At 38.2% G+C, this 18393-nt stretch overlaps 1 protein-coding gene across 3 annotated transcripts; it reads right to left on the reverse strand.

Annotated features, from left to right (window-relative positions):
* Nucleotides 1-5899: 5899 nt before the first annotated feature.
* Nucleotides 5900-18060, reverse strand: klf15 (Kruppel-like factor 15). Of its 3 annotated transcripts, none has more exons than XM_025004881.2 (3): nt 16225-16321; nt 14727-16138; nt 5900-8426 (listed from the first exon to the last, which is right to left on the reverse strand). In XM_025004881.2, exons 2-3 carry the CDS (start codon nt 16130-16132, stop codon nt 8249-8251), a joined length of 1584 nt encoding a protein of 527 aa, XP_024860649.1. In that variant the 5' UTR covers nt 16133-16138; nt 16225-16321; the 3' UTR covers nt 5900-8248. The 3 variants fall into 3 exon arrangements, with proteins under 3 accessions (XP_024860649.1, XP_037832946.1, XP_017266884.1); XM_017411395.3 differs by adding an exon at nt 17936-18060 and having other exon boundaries at nt 8249-8426; nt 14727-16321; XM_037977018.1 differs by having other exon boundaries at nt 14727-16246.
* Between the last annotated feature and the right edge of the window lie 333 nt (nt 18061-18393).

Consider the following 18393-nt stretch of genomic DNA (forward strand, 5'->3'; position numbering starts at 1 on the left):
CTCACACACACACACACACACACACACACTCTGTCAGGGATTTACGACACAATGAATGCCCACAATGTAAAACATATGCTGAGGTTGGCAGGAACTGGAAAATATAAAAAAGTAAAAGGAGATTGTGACAGGTGCTGTCATTAAAAAATGTGATATTATGTAGACAGATGGAATTCTTTACCACCCAGTAAGGGGGGGGGGGGGGGGTGCTTGTTTCTCTGTTTTACTATTTTTTAATGAACACGTACCTTGCCTAGAGTTTCATGCTAAAGGGCTGAATAAATATAGAAGTAGCAAAAGGAGAAACCAGTGAATGTGGGGCAGCTTGTCTACAAGGTGAGTTCTGGGCTCGGCTCGATGCCTCGGGGTGATGAACGTTATTGGCAGCCAACTCTTTCAACATACCACACTGCTGTTCAGCCACTCAGACTTTGAACTGCAGCTTTCATGGACTTCACTTCTCCTCTTTTATGAGGGTGCCACTCTTTTAGGACAAAACTGCCACCTTGTTCAGCTACTTTTGTGTTGGACCCATAAGGCAAAAAATTTACATATTCAGTTTTCGTTCACGTTTCAATCACATATTCAAAGCTAAACAGAATGAAAAATGCAAAAGCCAAGAGAAGAGAGGACAATTCTGAAGTAGTAATAGGCAAGTGAGCCTTAACAAAACAGTAAATGTATTAAGATAGCAATGCATCCATAAGTTTGAGGTGGTCTTGTATTGCTTCAATCATCAGCAGCTCCCACATAGGAATTACGCTGCACAATGTTGGAAGTTTTATCAGAGCAAGCAATCTAAAACTTCCTTTGCAAGCTGATTATTGAACAATCTCTCCTTCAGGCACTTTGTCGAGTTGAAACTGCATGAAATGAAACACTAAAATAAATAGCGGCAACTTTTTGATCAAACTGAGCAAAAACTTACATAATTTACATAACTCTTTCCAACTTGGCACATTGACAACTTGGGATCAGAGCCCAGAACATGTGGACTGTAAAGCTGGTGTTTAATTATTAGAGCCCAACTTCTACAGGCTGAAACATCTTTTATGCCGAAGATTAAACATGTGATTACAGGTGTATCAGAATGTTCTGTATGAATAATCTAATGTCTGTGCAAAGCATTCTTTATCTGTTCTTCATGAGATTTTATGTAAAAAAAAGAAAAAAGAGAGAAAAGTACAAAGGACTTGCACTCTGCTGGATTTTACTTTTAGCTCATTTCTTAATACCATGTGGTGGTGCTTTGAGCAAGGCTTTTAATCAAACCAGATTATGGTCAGCTGCAGTGATTTCATGCTATTAAAAATATTTTATGTCCAGCTATTACATAACATCATGAGGAGGTTGCATTAAAATACAGACTGCTTCTTGGAGTTGGTATTAAACTTCTCATTGTTGAACTTTTACATAATATACACTCCTACTTCTTTAGAAAACATTACCTTGATATAACACACTTCATCTGCATGTGTGGACCATTGTAATGTCCTGCCAGCTATTCCAGGGTTGTTAAAAAAATCATTTCCACTCATCAGCATTAATGAAGATCGATGAAGCAGCTTCTTTAACTTCAGTTGTCAAAAACTCTTACAAAATGTTTTTTTTTTTAGTGCTACCATGCAGTATTTTTGGATTTTGAGTCTGTGCACAAATTTAAGGCTCTATCTTTGATGCAGAAATCCCATGGTGGAGAGGCGGGCAACGCCTCTCCACCATGGGGAGCAGGGCCTTCTCCTGCTCTGCCCTCCACCTCTGGAACGCTCTACCTCCTGATCTACGAAACACCACCTCCCTTTCTCTGTTCAGGACTAAACTTAAAACTCATCTCTTCAGACTAGCTTACCCCTCCTAACTTTGTTTTATGTATTTTATATTTTAACTCATGCCTGTTCTTTGCACTGCTTTTTTATTTATTTTTTTTGATTTCTTCATTGTTGTAAAGTGTCCTTGGATGTCCTGAAAGGCGCTATTTAAATAAAATGATGATTATTATTATTATATTAATATTATTATTATATAAATTTCCCCCCAATCAGAAGGGGAAAAAAAATCTCTCAAAATTATTTGGAGTAGTGTGGTTGCATCGAACACAGTGTAATGTTGATGTAAGCACCTGCACCATTGCAATGGCAGAACATAAGATTGCAACTGACCTTAAATTATAGTGTGCCATAATTAATTGGTAGACCTCTGCTTTATAATATTTAATTCAATCATTGCAAAACACCAGATGTGTGGTGCCTTGCAGAAATTACTGGTTCCTGACCACATTTTCTACAATGTAACGTCAGTTCTCTGTCACCTTTTTCAAATCTGAAATGTTGGGCTCAGAGTTTCTGTACACGTGCTCTCATTCTGGCTTTATTTTACAGAACCCAAAACTGGTCTTCCAGACACTATTTTTTGCCCATGCAAAGTTCATAAAGGAGAATATATCTAGATAAGTAAGCAGCATAATACATACATGTATCTAAACTGGTCAAGATTTTTTTTTAATGCGTACATGTTTCATGTAAATAATGCTATTTTTATATTGCTATATAAGCAGACTGAGAACAGAGCTTGAATACAGTATTTTTTTTTTTTTTAATGGCAGCTGGTTTAACATGTAATAGCCAAAAATACAGTTCTGAGAGGCTATAAAGGCGAAGCACGTGCAGTTGCCTGATCTGTCTGTTGCTACATATTATTAACACGTGTTCTTTTGTCCCTCGAGCATTCTCTTCAGTCCATACTCTGAGTCTGAACTTGGCTCAGAGTTGTTATGCAGTTTCACAACAGTCATCATCTGATCCCACATGTCAAATCAGCACATGGGCTGTCGTAGTCTGCTGTGGGGTAACTTGCCTCTGACCTTCAGATTTGTGTGCAGTGTCTACTCCCCTGACTCCCTGAAACATATTGACACACAGTGTTGGCAACAACTAGAAGTGAAAAGTTTTTTTTTTCTTGTAATCCCAGTAATATAACTTAAAATACAATCTAAATACAATAAATATAAAATAGATATACGAAACAAAAATAAAACTTACATACGCTGTTAAGAGTTATTTAAGCAAACCAAGAACAACTTATTTTTGTCATCCTAACTCATTTATCTACTGCTCATCCCCCCACTTTTTACTACTTTTATTATTTATAGGGTTTTACATTCACAAACCGGCCTACATATATTATTTAGCCACTTTTCTGTGCAGGGTTGTGGGAAGTTGGTGCTTATTTTCATTCAGTCATTGGGTGAGAGGCGAGGTATACCCTGGACAGTTTGCCAGTCTCTCAAAGGGTAGCAAAAAAAAAAAACATAACATAGAAAAACATAGCATAGAAATCTGTAGCTGCCATTGTGAATCAGGCTCCAAAAGTTGTAGATACGCATCCATTCCATGATTACTTTCTAAGAGTTTCATTAAAAATGTTTTATGAGCTAACAGACAAAGCAGTTGACTTCTAAAGGTAATGTCAAAGTTTTAATCAAAGATGTTGTTGAATGTGTAGCATTCAGTGTATGTGTTGTAAATAGTTCTCAGCTACTACCACACCTAATATTAGTTAAATGTTTGTAAAATTTACTAAGTTATATTGCAAGGCAAGGTTGAGTAGCTGTAAATCCTTCTAGTGTTGACAAATGAACACACACAGGCAAAAACATAACTTGCTCTTTTGCTTTTTGGTGGTGCATGGGTAATAAAGTTAACTGAACAATATTTCTAAAGTGGGTGAAATGTTCCAAGATGTAGAGTTAAAGTAGAGTTTGCTGCTACTATTATATGTTGTATTTTACCATCCAATTTTAATCTTCTGCTAAAATACATTTCTTATATTACAAATAAATTCCAAAAGACACTTTTAGATTTATAATTGCATGTTTTATCAGACTTAATCCCTGTTTTCTGCTAGGTATCTGGTGTTTAATAATTAAAGCAAACTTCGCTTTTTTTCTCTTCATTTCTGTCCTTTAAGTAAAATTTAGATCCATGGACATTATCAGAAAAGAAGAGCCTCTGTATTCAGTGCTGAGTGTAGTTTAGGTCCAGATGTGCTGAATTAACTCCTGTTGCAGCTCAGAATGCTCCTATAGCATTACAGGCTCATAAATCAACATGATTTGCTTTCAGAACAGTCAGATCCAGCCTGTTTTTGCTGTTAGTTGCTACCTCTTTCCTCGCTGCCATCCCTTTGCTTTTACACAATGACTCAACAAACTGTTGCATCCTTTCTTCAAAGTGTTGTGGGAAAAGGGGGTGTAAGTGGTGTGAAGAAAAGCGTCTAAATGAAGGAAGAGCCGAAAATGGGGTATAATTTCCACGCAAATTTGCCCATGTGGTACAAATCTTATACTGACATGAGCTCACGGGTTCCAGATTTCTTTCTTACGTAACTTTCCGAGAAACGGTCTTTTTGTTTCTCCTTCTGAAATATAGATGGATTAAAAAAAAAAAAAAACATATTGGAAATTTATTCGAATAGGTTACCTTTTAAATAGCTCTTGAAATTACAGTGTGTCACTAGATGTTTGCACTTTGGTAAGTGTTTCCATACTTATAAGATTTTATTTGGTCTTAAACGTGCATGCCAGAAAGGGTTAGTACATTAATAAAGTGGTTGTTATAAGGTGTTATGGAATGTTTAAAGACAAAAAGTAGATCACACCCAACTGCCGACTCAGATGAATGATCTTAGCCTGAACAAATGAACAGCTCTTCTGCACAGGGAGTCACAGAGGATTGCACAGAAGAAACATACTAAATTTTGTGAATTACATGCTTCAGTAATGCCAAAGAGCCAGTCTCCTGACACTGATCCTCAGTTTTTTGAAATATTATATTGGTTGTTTGGGCGAGATGGCAGAGATGAATGTTTCTTACTTTGGCCCATTTAGTTTGAGGTGTTCAGATTGCGTAAATCTCTCAAAACACCACTCTAAGATCCCATCCCACAATTTAAATGGTAAGATGGTAAAATATAGTGCCTTTCTAGCCACTCAAGTGCTTTACAACACAATCTGTGCCCTCATTTACCCATCCACACACACATTCATACAGCACTCTGCTACATCTCTACAAAGCTAACCTAAATAAATCATTCAACAGAGTCTAATCAGTGCTTTAGATCCCATTCATACACCGATGGGGACACATAGGAGGAAGTGAGGGGTTCAGTGTCTTGCTCAAGGACATTATGGTGGAATCGAACCTCCAGCTGTCTCATTTAGGATGACTGCTGTAACCACTGATCCACAGCTGCCCCAATTTACAAAGCCCAGTGGAACTATTTCTAAATTTGCAACACAATCCTCTTTAATGTTGTCTTTCTTGGGTCACAGCTGCTCTGGATGCAAACTGGGACCCTACTCTGTTTGGAATTATTGTCCTGTTGAATCACGTAGATGAGGGGGAGTGTTGTCTGCCATACAGAAGTTTTTAACTTCCGTTTGTTTTCCTCTTTCTTTTTATGTACATTTATTTATCTCTGTAAAGCACTTTGGGTTGCCTTGAGCTTGAAAAGCACTATACTTCTAAACACTGATTGACTGATTAATTGATTGGTTGTTTGATTTGTTAATTGATTGATTGATTGGTTGATTTGTTAATTGATTGATTGATTGGTTGATTGGTTGGTTGGTTGATTGATTGATTGGTTGATTGATTGATTGATTGATTGATTGATTGATTGATTGATTGATTGATTGATTGATTGAATTGAGCTAATAATTAGTGACCTGTTGGTCTTTTGTTGTTTCCCTCATGTTTTCATTCTCTTTACATAAACTCCAAATTTAAAAACTCAAAAAACTGTTTTTTTTTTCTTTTTTTGAATTATATCTTAATCACTGACGTAAAAGTATACATGAAAACAGCTGATAAATTGAAATTTGCTTAAAACAACTAAAACACAACTTTAGTTCTGGGATTTTATTGTAAATGTGTTTTACATAGTAGAACAAAGCAAAAAAAAACAAGAATTTTAACAAATTCTTATTAGTAAAGTGTTTACAGACCACATTTAAAATAACTTACCACATGTTTCAGGATACATTGTTCTCAACTGATATTATCACCTGTTAAAATGAGTTTACAAAAATTAATTATTGCAGAAATGATTTGGCAAGCATACCTTTTTATAGAATCATGTGGGTTTATGAAATAGTTCATCAGAATATTTAATGTGTTCCGTAAACACCTGATTTTTTTTCTATATTTTACAGTATATATGTGAAATTATATTTTTTTATGTACACATTTTCAAAAATCTCACAATCACAGATATCACTATAAGAATATTTCTGTTCTTCTTTCTGATGCATGTACAGTATTTACATACATTCCTGGGATCACATATAATACACATTCAGAAAAGTGTTTCTTCTGTTTGCATGAAAGGAATGCCTGACAGAGTAAGTACACTTTCTACATACAGCATCAAGGGTAATTTACCAAATACTCAAAATATTTGAACAAGTGATAAGCAAATTAACATTTCCAAAAACAAAACTTCAATTTTAAGCTATCCTATTTATTCAATTTATGTTAAATTTATGGCACATAAATAGATTTCTGTCTCAGAACTCTGCATCTTAGCTGTGCAGCCTCTGCAGTCTCTCCCATGACTTATTTAATTTAATTTCAGCTTAGACACAGAGTGACAGAAAAAGCTTTCTGTAAGGATAAATGTGTATGGCAAAAAGCATCACAAGAAGGCAGTTGTGATGCATTCAAGATTAAGGACAGATAATGTTGTTTTCTCGGTTGCTTTTTAAATTTCTAGAAACATAATGACAACTTTTTTCTACTGACAAATGTGCTGTGACAAGTTATGAATTTGCCATCTGATGTTTTGACACAAATTCCAGTCTCAAATCAGTAAAATTACGACAAAAATCCAGTCATTTCTATTTTTGAGCTAAGCGGCTTTATCTATCTTTAAAACATGGACACAGTCCATTTAATTCACTTATTTTAAAAAAAGAAGCTTTAAATAGTTTTGCTCTTAAAGCCTTTCTTTGTCAGTTACACTACAGTTTGAATTAGTGCATTTATTTTGACAACCTAGCATCATTTTGGTATTTTATATATTTTTAGTACACAATTCCAGTCCCTGCAAGGGGCTACCCAGATAAAGAAACACTCAAATCTTTTCATCTGATTTGTTAAAAAACAAACAAAAAAATACCATAACAACGTGATTTACAATATTTGACAGCAGTGATGAGCAAATTAAATCACGTAAAGTAAGAATTTACATGACAAGACAACATCACACACTCATAAAAGAGAAACTGTGATGAACAACCAGCTGAAAACACAGTTTTCAACTTTAGCTTTACAGATTGTTTTAGTCATAAATGGCTGGAGCTGCTCTTTAATCAGTTTTTATTGAAATATGGCTTTTTTCCCCCCAGATAAAAAGTCTGAACCAAAATGAAAACCAAGACTGACTGCAGCACAAAAAACTCTAAACTCTCAGAAGGGGCAGTCAACCAAAAGATTTTATGTGAGCCAGTGCAAATTACACAGCATCCTGATCTACAATGGAAAGCTGTAAATCAATAGGAACTTGAACTGGATTCTTGTGTTTACAGGTTTTTTTTTACTTATGAGACTCAAAGGCATCAAAGAGCTTTTTTCAAAGCTTAAGGAATGTTGATGTATCTATTATTCTGTCATCTCTGGAGAAAGAATTAGTCCCTATTGCTTCCTAAATGTCCAATAAGATGTTTTTTGAGGGGGTGGGGCAATACATTTAAATAATTTAACAGAAATTTTGCTAGCATTTACAAAGTATTGGCTCCAGAGAAGTAAAAAAGCGCATTTAAAATAGTCGTAGATCCCACAGTGATATAAAATGTATTGATATGAAGCCTTTAACTTTTAATAACATGCACCTCAAAGTGTAAAAATACTCTGAATAGTGAGTCTTCAAAATAGATTGGCTAAAAGATTTGAGAACAAAGTTGCAATATATAAAAAGCTTATTCCACCTGTGAGATTGCTGCATCAAGTAACAGATGTCTGTTTTAGTTTAGTTTTTAAAGTCTTTTCCTCATCACCCAATAAATTATCACAGTACCATAAATGTGCGTCACACGCTTGAACATAAACACACACAAGCAATAAAGAGCCCTTTACAGAGTCTTTTTAAGGGTGTTTGGACTGTCACCCCTCCAGTCCTCCTGTCTTTCGTCACAAACATACACCTCCTCCCACTGCTGTCCTGTGCTTAGCGTCACTCGGTCAGAATAGGGTCAGAGGGGTCCATTTGCAGAGCGTCCTGTCCTGCTGCTTCGTGGAAAGCGGTGGACTTTGAGGTGTTTCGACAGGTGATCGCTGCGGGCAAACTTCTTCTCGCAGACGATGCACTGGTATGGTTTCACTCCGGAGTGGGAGCGGCGGTGTCTGGATAGCTCATCGGATCGAGAAAACCTGTTGGAAAAGAAACGCGTGAAGTAATTAAGAGTCTTTTTTTCACAGGAATCTGAGTGCACTGATAGCCCTGCCTTGTTGATTGGTCTCCACATAAATCACTATGTGTCTTGTACAGAGCCCTATAAACATAAAAAATAACAAATGGAGTCATGCTTAAAGCTGCCAAATAAAATAAAAGCTGTGCCAGGTTGTTTTTTAGACGGGTAATCTGAGAGGTGTGATGCTTTGCATGCAACTTCTCTGTGAAGTTGAAGAGTCACTCCATATTTAGCTCAACACATGAGCACTGTAAATCCAAGCCCGATCTATTCCTGGCCTGATCTGCTGTGGTCACTATGGGCTTCTGCCAGCTTTGACCGTCATGACAGCAAAGGGTTAAATGGATGACAGAGCAGTGCTTCTACACCTCGATGTGTATCTGTATACATTAGTTAAGCTGTTAAGATCAAATTCGTCTGTAACACTAATTGATTTCACAGTGACAGCAGCAGGATGTAAGCATGGAGGTGATAAGTCACACGGAAGTAAAGATATTACTCACAGCTGTGTTCGACCATTTTCACTCCACAAACACACTTCACAAATTCCCTATCAGCTTTGTAAAACTTGAGTTAATAAATAAAGTAACTTATATAGTCAAGCAAAAGAAGAAGAAAAAAACTTAGACAAGCATCACTTTAGAAATTATGTTTCCCACCAACATTCCATGTCTAATCTCATATAATACTCCCAGTAAGATGGATAATCTGTCACTAATGTGCCAAAGTTCAGTCTGCAGGAATGCCCGCAACTTTGTGAAGCTGTGTTTTAGGCCAGCCCAAACACAGCAAATTTGTGACCAGATTTAGCAAATTATTTAACACTTTCTAAGCACATTTGTCTGACAAAAAATAAGAAAAATGGGGGCCAACCATCACCAATAATGCCAACCAAAAGTTAATTCTTTCTGTTCCACAGCAGAAACAACTGCTTTTACTGTAGCCACACCTGTGAGTTTATGTTTTAGAAAGACATTGATTGTGTGAGAGCAAATACGATCAGTGTGCATCAAACTCTCAGCACAGGCTTTTTGTTTAACTGCTAAGAAAAAAAAATGCTGCAATGTCTGATACAAACCAAAACATTATAACACTATGAATTTAACTAAGAACATTAAGTGACTCCTCTAGTAGGTTTTAGCTGTTTCTCATGCTTGCAACCCTGAACAATGTTCCTGTGCCCATGCTAGAGAACACTGATAGAAAATGGAGCCTGCTTTACATCCTGCAGACATTTATATTAATCTTAAAAAAAAAAAAAATCAGTTCTACACTTTTAGTCTCTATCAAAACAACTCCTAGTTGTTAGAACTTTCTATAAAGCATGGGTCCCCAACCACCAGGCCAAGGACCTGTACCGGTCCATGAACTGGTTGAAACCGGGCCACATAAAAAACATAAAAACCTTTCTTAAAAAGTCTATATAAATACTTTTTATATTCACAAGTCTTCAGGGGTTTTTTATTTTGAAAAAGACCATTCACACATTTCCTGCGAACAACTCAGTTGCAGTTATTTGTCACGTAATTGCAAACTTACAAGATATCCTTAGCAAAAATGAGCTAAAAAAGAAAAAAAAAACTTTGTTGAAGCACTTCTTTTACTCTAATAGCCTGTCAGAAAGATGCGCTGTAAGAAACTGGTCTGTGATGCAAAAAAGGTGGAGGACTGGTGCCATACAGCTCAAAGCTAGCTGATAATTTTATAAGAATGAATTCATTAAACGCACATCTGCTCATTTGACAGTTTCATAACTTACAACTGGTTTGTTTTGTTTTTAATATCAAAATAGGAAGCTCTTTTTCAGTATCTGTACTTAAAATGGTTGTAGTTTTGTTTTTATAAGCTACGGCTGACACATGTGCACACATAGAGCTGTGCAGGCTCAACTACATGCTGGGACATGATTCAAACCATGTCCAGCTCTTCAAATTGGACCTGAGCCTAACTGTATTACACTTCACCAAAAACGTTCTTTAAAAAAGCGTAGTTTTTATTAAACTGATTATGTGCCAGTTGTTTATCTCATTATGTTTTTTTTTTCATCTATTTACTTGTATTTTCCAACATACTTTTCTCCCTATTGCCCCATTATCTATGCTTTTATCTGCACATTTCTGGTATCAGGACCAAAGTCAGTGAATTTGTAACTGCAAGTTTAAAGGGCACTTTTGTTTATCCCTTTAATGTGTTTTTTTCACTTCGGATTACGGCTTTGAGTCCTTGAGGCAGCTTGGCGTGGCTGCCACACAACACATAGTATACATATTAGCGTGGGTAGTGTGGGAAACACACATGCAGGCTTTGTTCTAGCTTGTCCTTAAACCCAACTCTGCTTCTGACAGAACATCAAAACACCAAGGAAGGTGTGGCAGCTAGGTAAGTTACAAAGCTAAGAGATTTACAGTTACCGAGCTACTGCACCCATACTGTATTTAAACGTCATATTCATTCAAAAATATGTACACCTTCTTTCTCCTTTTTGCCTCTTGCTTTTCCACCTAAAAGGGAAAATCTATTGCAAAATGAAACTGTGACAGATCTGCCATCACCTGACATTGTGGTGTTGTAATGTTGGATAAATCAGCTGACAAAGACAACCCTGATGACAGATGACGAGTACACACATGCCGCTGTGTTTTTACAGCAAACTTTGGTTTCAAGCCCAGTTGCTAAGAAATAAAGCCTTAGAGCCTCAGAGCTGAAAATACTGCAGGCTTGTGTATGTCAGTGCCTGTAAGTGATCCAGTGTTTACTTTGTCTAATGGATCCAAATCTGCACATGACCAAAACCATACACAATAGCAAGAGTAAAAGGAAGGGATAACGATACAAAAACATTAAAAGGGAAAGAAAGAAAAGTTTGGCAAAAGAAGAAATACAGCTTTGACTAACATACATGTGGGATTCGAGCCAATGAAATACCACTTCTCTCTACTTCAGAGGAGCCAACACATGGATCTCTTCTAAGGTTACAGAGCGTAAGAGGTGCCTGACTCACTAGTTTATGTGCATTTCCTGCTCCAGATGGAAATGGGCACAGAAAAGGAAACTTCATTATAAAGTAAATAAATTGCTGAAGTCATGAAAGCGCTCTGGAAGGGACGCTTTTAAAGAGCAGGTCCCTTAAAGAAATGCTAAACATAAATGCACCACCTACATAAGAGAAGAAATACAACTTTTTTTCTTAAAGCTAATATATCTTCCATAAGCACTGGAATATGTTTCTTGCACACAATAAAGTACAGTAAGTTAAAAAGCAAAGTAAACTAAACCACAAATATCCTTCAAATCCTGCATATAGCCTTCCAAGTGTTATTGTGCATGCTTTATATTTAGGATATGGTGCAGATTTAGGGTGTAATGATAGTTTTTAGACTATTTACAGCTGATCTATGGATATGTTTGTATTACTCCACACACATTGCAGAACACAAAAAGAAACCTGGTAAATCTGAATGAATGTGATAACTCATATATTCAGGTGACAAAATTATTTAAAAAACAGCATTGGATTATCTTATCTATCCAATCAATAATTCTCTTGATAAATTATTTTCTGAAATAGTCATTTTGGTGTAATTACGACTTATTCTGTTGTATTCTTCCATTGCTAACGCAAATATACATCTACAGTCAGCAAGACCTTTATCTGAGATCTGTCCATGTCATCATGTATCAGTCAGAATGAAAATAATGCAGCAATGCTACATTTTAAAAGTCAAGCTGTCAAGTTCAGTTGCACTAAATACATTAGCAGGTGCTCAAAAATAATCTCAAATCATCTTAACTTTGTAATTGTTATCACTTTTGCCTGAATGTATGATTATAATGGCAAATGTGTCCCAATATATACATATTAGAACTGAAATTTTCCCTCTTTAAGGATGTTGCGCTGACTGCAATAATACCTTTTTTAAGTGTATGCTATTCAAAAGGACTCCATAAGTCATGATCAGCCATTGTGGGTCTAGATTTATGAAAGATTAAATTTCTTATCAGGTACCTGGAACACTATATTCTATTTGCTGAAGGTTAATCCCTTGTTTTCCCCTGACACACTCAGAGGAAAACAAGGCAGCAGCGTAATCAGGGTTAACACTGTTTGTTTGCAATATTGTCAGATGAAAGTAATCCAGTGATAACTAAACTCACTGAATCACTGCAAAAAGAGGATTTTTCTCTTCTTAATTTGCAAGGTGGTTGTTGATTTTTTTTTTACCTGTTGATAAGTTAGAATGCTGATTATACATTTTTGTTATATAATCAAATATGTTGACAACAACAAACTGTGAATACAGATTTATTCACATTAAGCTCTGGAAGCTGTAATTAAATGATTCTGACTGGAAAATATTTGTTATATTTCTTCATGCCTGACCTTTAAAACACTACAACAGTAAAAATATTCCAGCAAGCTAGGTCTGAAAAAGATAAAAGCTGCCCATTTCAAAAGTAGTTCAAGGTCCATGAGCAGGGCTGCACAATATATCAAAAATGTATTGTCATTGCAGTGTCAATGAGCACCACATCTATATTGCAAAACACAGCTTAGACTACAGTAAATCATAGGCTTTTATATTTCAAATACTATAAATTCATGTTCTGCGTGCAAATAATACTTTTGGTCAATCCAATGGACTCTTACTGGTTTAGATGACAGAAGATAAGTGAGAAGAATTTGGCTTTATTTCAATTGATATTATCATTGCAATATTAAACAACATCACACATTGCAAGGTTTTCTAATTGTGTGCAGTCCTATGAAGGAGGTTCATTTGCATGTGCTTTTGGTCTGACTAAGATAAGAGAATACGGCTGATACAAGTGTGAATTATGATACCGGTTATCTTAGTGAAACACTGAAACTGGGAATGACGGAAGTCAAACGTTTCCTTCCAGTCTGTCTAAAGCCTGCCAATAAAAAATAAAAAACAGATTTTAGTTGTTTGATTTTTTTATAAAAACAATAATAATGGATTGTAACCATGCTCTAGAAACAAGTTTCCAAGTGTACTCATCAGCTATCCCAAAATACAAAGAAATAATACAACAGTTAAAAAAACAAACATTAATTCCCAGCATATCAAAAATAAACTCCTGTTTCAATCTCAACACAGCCAAAAAGAGACCTAAATATGTTGAGCATGTGCAGTAAAGTCTTTTTGCCAGATTTAACTCAATTTCTTCTCATTAGTAGAATACCGTAACTTAACTGTACCTATATTTATGTGAACACACACGACTCTGCGTGGCCCCGTGAGCAATAACTGTACATAAAGTATAGAAGTGGAATTCATTGACCAGCAGGTCAAAAGTTGACTTTTGCACTTTGAATCACAAAGTCCACAACATCCTGTTTTGAACCCTATGTTTCAAGATTACAATTTACTGTAAAGGAAGCTTTAATTCAGTGACTGAGAAAACAAATGGGGGAAAAAAATGAATCACAGAGGCAAACGCATGCCAAGCAAAAAGATTAGACTTAATTCTGCAGTAATCCGGTGTCTTTTTGGTGCATGGTTGTGTGTTCAGTGGTTGCAGACAGTAAGCAAACAGGTGCAATAACTAACAGGGGACAAAGTCTGCATACAGAGGACTTCAAAAGGTGCCCTATCTAATCTGCAACTTTACCATGGTTCAAAAACACACAGATAGAAGAGACAGATTCATCTTGTGGAAAAGAACAAATTGTATCTATATTGAACTGTCTGGAGTGTAGCTTCTGTCTAAACTGGGATTCTTGGTTTTTCTATATGCATTTTAATGCACTGTTTGGCACTCGTAAAAATTGTTTTGTCACCAACAAAAAGTTCTATGAAAGACTTGGATAGCTGTAAAACTTACAACCACTTAATAATTCTTTAAAAAAGATAAAAATCTGTTAACATAGAACTTCCAGACAATTTAAAAGACTACAAGATGACAGGGAAAGAAAATCCCAGGGTTTTGCTCCTTATCTATATTATCCTCACCATAAAGAGTCCTGCTGTTTTGTTTGTTCATTACATTTAACACATTATCAACATCTGTCCTCAGTGTACAGACTCAGATGGAGTGGAAGTTGATAACGCTGATTACTGTAATCTCTGTGGTGAAGATAAACATACAAAAGTATCTGTACTGATGGTGCAATTAACATAACTTAGCAAAAATGCCTGTTCTGATAAAGTTCTAATTTATCGTGACTGGTATCTCTTGTGGTTCACTAATTTCTCTGACCATTTGAGCTAATATTTTAACACTTGGCTCTGCTCACCTCCATCCACAGCCAGGCCATGTGCAGGCGAACGGCTTCTCCCCTGTGTGTCTCCTCAGATGTGCTTTAAGGTGACTGCTCTTGGTGTACATCTTGTTGCAGCCAGGAAAAGAGCACTTGTGCATTTTGATCAGGTCTGCCACTGTGCTCTTCTGGTACCGCTGACCTCCAGCAAGGACCCCTGCGGCTGAAGCTCCTCCACCTAAACCGCCTTCCCCAAGCCCTGTGGGTTTAGCTGCAATGGGCACGGGTGCGATTCGGACAAACTTGGAGGAAGGGGTGCCTCCTGTTTTGCTTAAGTTTGTTGCTGCAGGTGAAAGCAACTGAGGCACCAATGCAAAGGTCTGCCCCTGAATGTTTACCAGGAGGTGGGCAATTTTTATCTGTGATGTAGCTTCAGTTGGTTGGGAATGGGTGTTTGGGGACTGATGGGCGGCAGCATCTGATATGGTACTGGGGTTTGGTTCTTGTTTGACTTGTATGGGCTGGATTTGAAGAATTACAGGCACGCTTGAGGAAATGGTGGCACTTTCTGAAAAAGCTGACAAAGATCCACAGTCCTCCTGTTTAATCTCATCAGCGTGACAGTTAGTGGAAGTAGTTACACTGCTAGCAGCATCCTCTATCATTGATGAGCTGTCACTGTCTGATGCTTGTGGTGAATGTTTGGTCTCTGAATAGGAGGAACGTGGAGAAAGAGCTACGGGCACAGTCTGATCTGAGTTCTGTGATTCTGATTTAAAGTTCCCTGCTAGCGTCCTTGAACCCTCTGTCTCATTTGACGCTGACATAGGAGGTGACATTGGCTCATCGGTCCCATTCTCTTCTTTCTTCATTGCCACCACCATGTTCTCTTCTAAGAACTCCTCAATCTCTTCCAGAGTCGGCTGAAAGAGGAGTGCTTCAGGATCCTGCAGCTCATCAAGGAAGACTGGGAACTCAAAGCAGTCCTCTTTGGCCTGCTGCAGCGGGACACTCAGCCGCTGCTCCCGCTTGGTGTCCCATGCCAGGCCCATGGGCACAAATGGGGCTGTGGGAGATGAGGAGGCAGAGGAGCCTGGGGAGGTGACACAAAGCGAGGACGAGGGAAGAGAGGAGACAGAGCTGCTGCTGCTGATGTTGGTTAATGAGGTGATGTGGGACACCTGTGAGAGCAGGAGGTCCAACAGGCTCTCCTGACTCTCTCCTCCCGATGAGCTGGAGCACCCACTGCTCCAGCTACTCCTGCTTTCGTAGCCGGAACAGAAGACATTCCGTGATGCTGGCGATGAGGACTCAGGGCTGGAGCAGAGGGAGGAGCGAGGACTAGAGGAGTCGCTGAGGTCGTCCTCAGAAAGGCAACGCGAGGAGGAGAGTGTCACCCCTTGGTAGGGGTGATGCTGGTAGGTGCATGCGTCAGTTACCATGATGCCCTGTGAAATGCCACCATTGGTGCGGTGAGAGTCACGGCTGTAGTCGGACCCCGGAGAACAAGAGTAATACAGGAAGGTCTCCTCACCAAGCGGCAGGTGATCCACCATTCCTGTGCGGATTGATGTCAGCTGACTTTGCTGAGATCTGAAGATCTTGCTCTTAATGAAGGCTTCTTCCTCTTTCTGTAAAAGAGAGATGAATTAGTTTGACAATAATTTTCTACTTGAAACATTTTCCATAATCAAACACCCCAAAGTGATAAAAGCCTTGTGGTCAAAAGAAAAGAGAGATTGATGCTTTCCGAATTCATTTTAAGGAAAAAATTATGGGCAATTTGAACTTGGCCGAGGGCCGTGATGGGCCTGCGGGCTGGACTTTGGCCACTGTTGTTAGGTTTGGGTTATCGTCTAATCGTAGGTACAATGACTTTGGTCAGTTTGACCCTCACTGAGAGTTTAATATTTCACATGATCGTCCCTTAGGTGTCCATAAGGACAGAGTAAGTCAACAGAATGAAAACTAACATATATATTTGGTCCCTACTGACTACCTGCTGCTTGTTCAAGAGCTCTGCAAACTAATAGCTGTTAAAAAGAAAAAGTCAACCACATGTGAGGGACGTGGAATGTGGAAGGCTGTGTGAATGCAGTGTGTGTGTGGGGTGGTGCGTGTGTGTGTAGACGTTGCAGCTGCTGGTTCAGACTTCAAGCTGACCATGTGGAATCAGGCGTTCCTTTTTCTCACCACTTCTAAGATTAAAGCCACATGGTCAGTCAGTGGTGTGTTTCCATTGATCCCCCTGGTGTTTTTTAATTCATCTTAATCTGAGTGACAATATTAATGATGCAATGCTCGGCTCTGAGATCATAAAAAAGACACAATCTGAAAGCTTTTTCTCCGAATACAGGGAGGCACACTTTTTATGTGGGCAGGATAAGTAATATTTCATGACGAGTGAGGGATTTATCCTCTATTTTCATGCACCAAACATCTCACAAACAATCCATGGCTGCATTTATACAGGGATTAAAAATACTAGACAACATCAAACGGCTTTGGAGGAAATGAGAGGCCTTCATGATTAAATATGACTGAAATCCCTTTTAAAGCCTAAAAAAGTCCATGTGTGGATCTAAAATAACGGTGCGCCCTCTTCTGTAAGCTTGGGTGAAGGACTCAGCAAAACAAGCGCAGCAGAGACCTCCGCGGATCATAAAAGGGGTTCAGGTGGCTCCAGTAAAAATTTGCTTTTTAATGATATTATTTTTTTTATTATTTAAATAATTGAGATACGAACACAAAAGGCGACAGTACTTTGATTCACGTCTTTAATAAGTTAAGATCTTGACCGATATGGTGACATTTGGAAGCAGCATCATGTGATAAGGAAGAGCTGGGGCTCTGCAGCTGCAGCAGTACCTCACGGAAAGAAAAAAAAAAGTTTGAAGACACCAGGTCTGAAGTTGTTTGTCCTGTAGTAACCCCGCGGCCGGCTCTGACAGCGCGATGCTTTGCTCCCCAGAGCGCCGCAGGATTTGACCTGAAGTTTTGCTCGGTATTCATGGCATGTTTAAGCTGCAGGCTGTCAGACAGTCGTCTCAACTGGCTTCACGTCAGTTGAAAAAGCAAAAAAGCTATGATATAGATCCAGTGTCTTTATTATCAGTGCAGCCGCTTACTCCATAAAACATCAAAGCTTTGCTGTTAAATCGAGGTCAAATGTGTCTCCTTTCACTCACAGAAGCCGCTGCACTCCAAAATGAGACGATTCATAGATATAAAACATTCTCTCTCACCTGTAAAAGCGAGGAAACTAAATTCCGCTCCTTTTACGCGCTGCGCTCCAATCCTGGACGTAGATGTCGTGCGTAACTGTGCGCACTGGCTGACTGACTCGAGCTCTGCATACCCTTACTTCTCTCTCTCGCTCTCTCTCTCTCTTGCGCGCATGCGTGGGCGTCCGTAAAGCGGGTGGCAGGAGCGGGGTGAAAGTGTTTTTTTTCTTTTTTTTTTCCTGTCTATTATTCTACCTTTCACGTTGTTTCTGTTTGCTAACTTTGGTGTGGTACTTTAGTTAGTTGTAAGGTGAGTTTGTGACCCCGGCTCTGTCCGGTGTCATGGCGCGGGGCTGGATAAGGTCACGCGTCACCATGGTATCAAACTTTGTTTAAACATCAACTTCTTGGCTGAAAACTGTGCCTTAGCAGTTTGAGAACTAGTGGAGTTTGTGTGAAAGTCACATTGCAGATAAACA

Source organism: Kryptolebias marmoratus, linkage group LG8, assembly GCF_001649575.2.
Source record: "Kryptolebias marmoratus isolate JLee-2015 linkage group LG8, ASM164957v2, whole genome shotgun sequence".
NCBI lineage: Eukaryota > Metazoa > Chordata > Actinopteri > Cyprinodontiformes > Rivulidae > Kryptolebias > Kryptolebias marmoratus.

What these genes read in the sequence shown, in the direction of transcription:
- klf15 (XM_037977018.1), bottom strand. Translation starts at nt 16,246, where the DNA reads ATGGTGGATCACCTGCCGCTTGGTGAGGAGACCTTCCTGTATTACTCT. An exon ending in TGGCCTGGCTGTGGATGGAG is followed by an intron (nt 8,427 to 14,726) that starts GTGAGCAGAGCC and finishes CTTTTCCAACAG; the next exon opens with GTTTTCTCGATCCGATGAGC.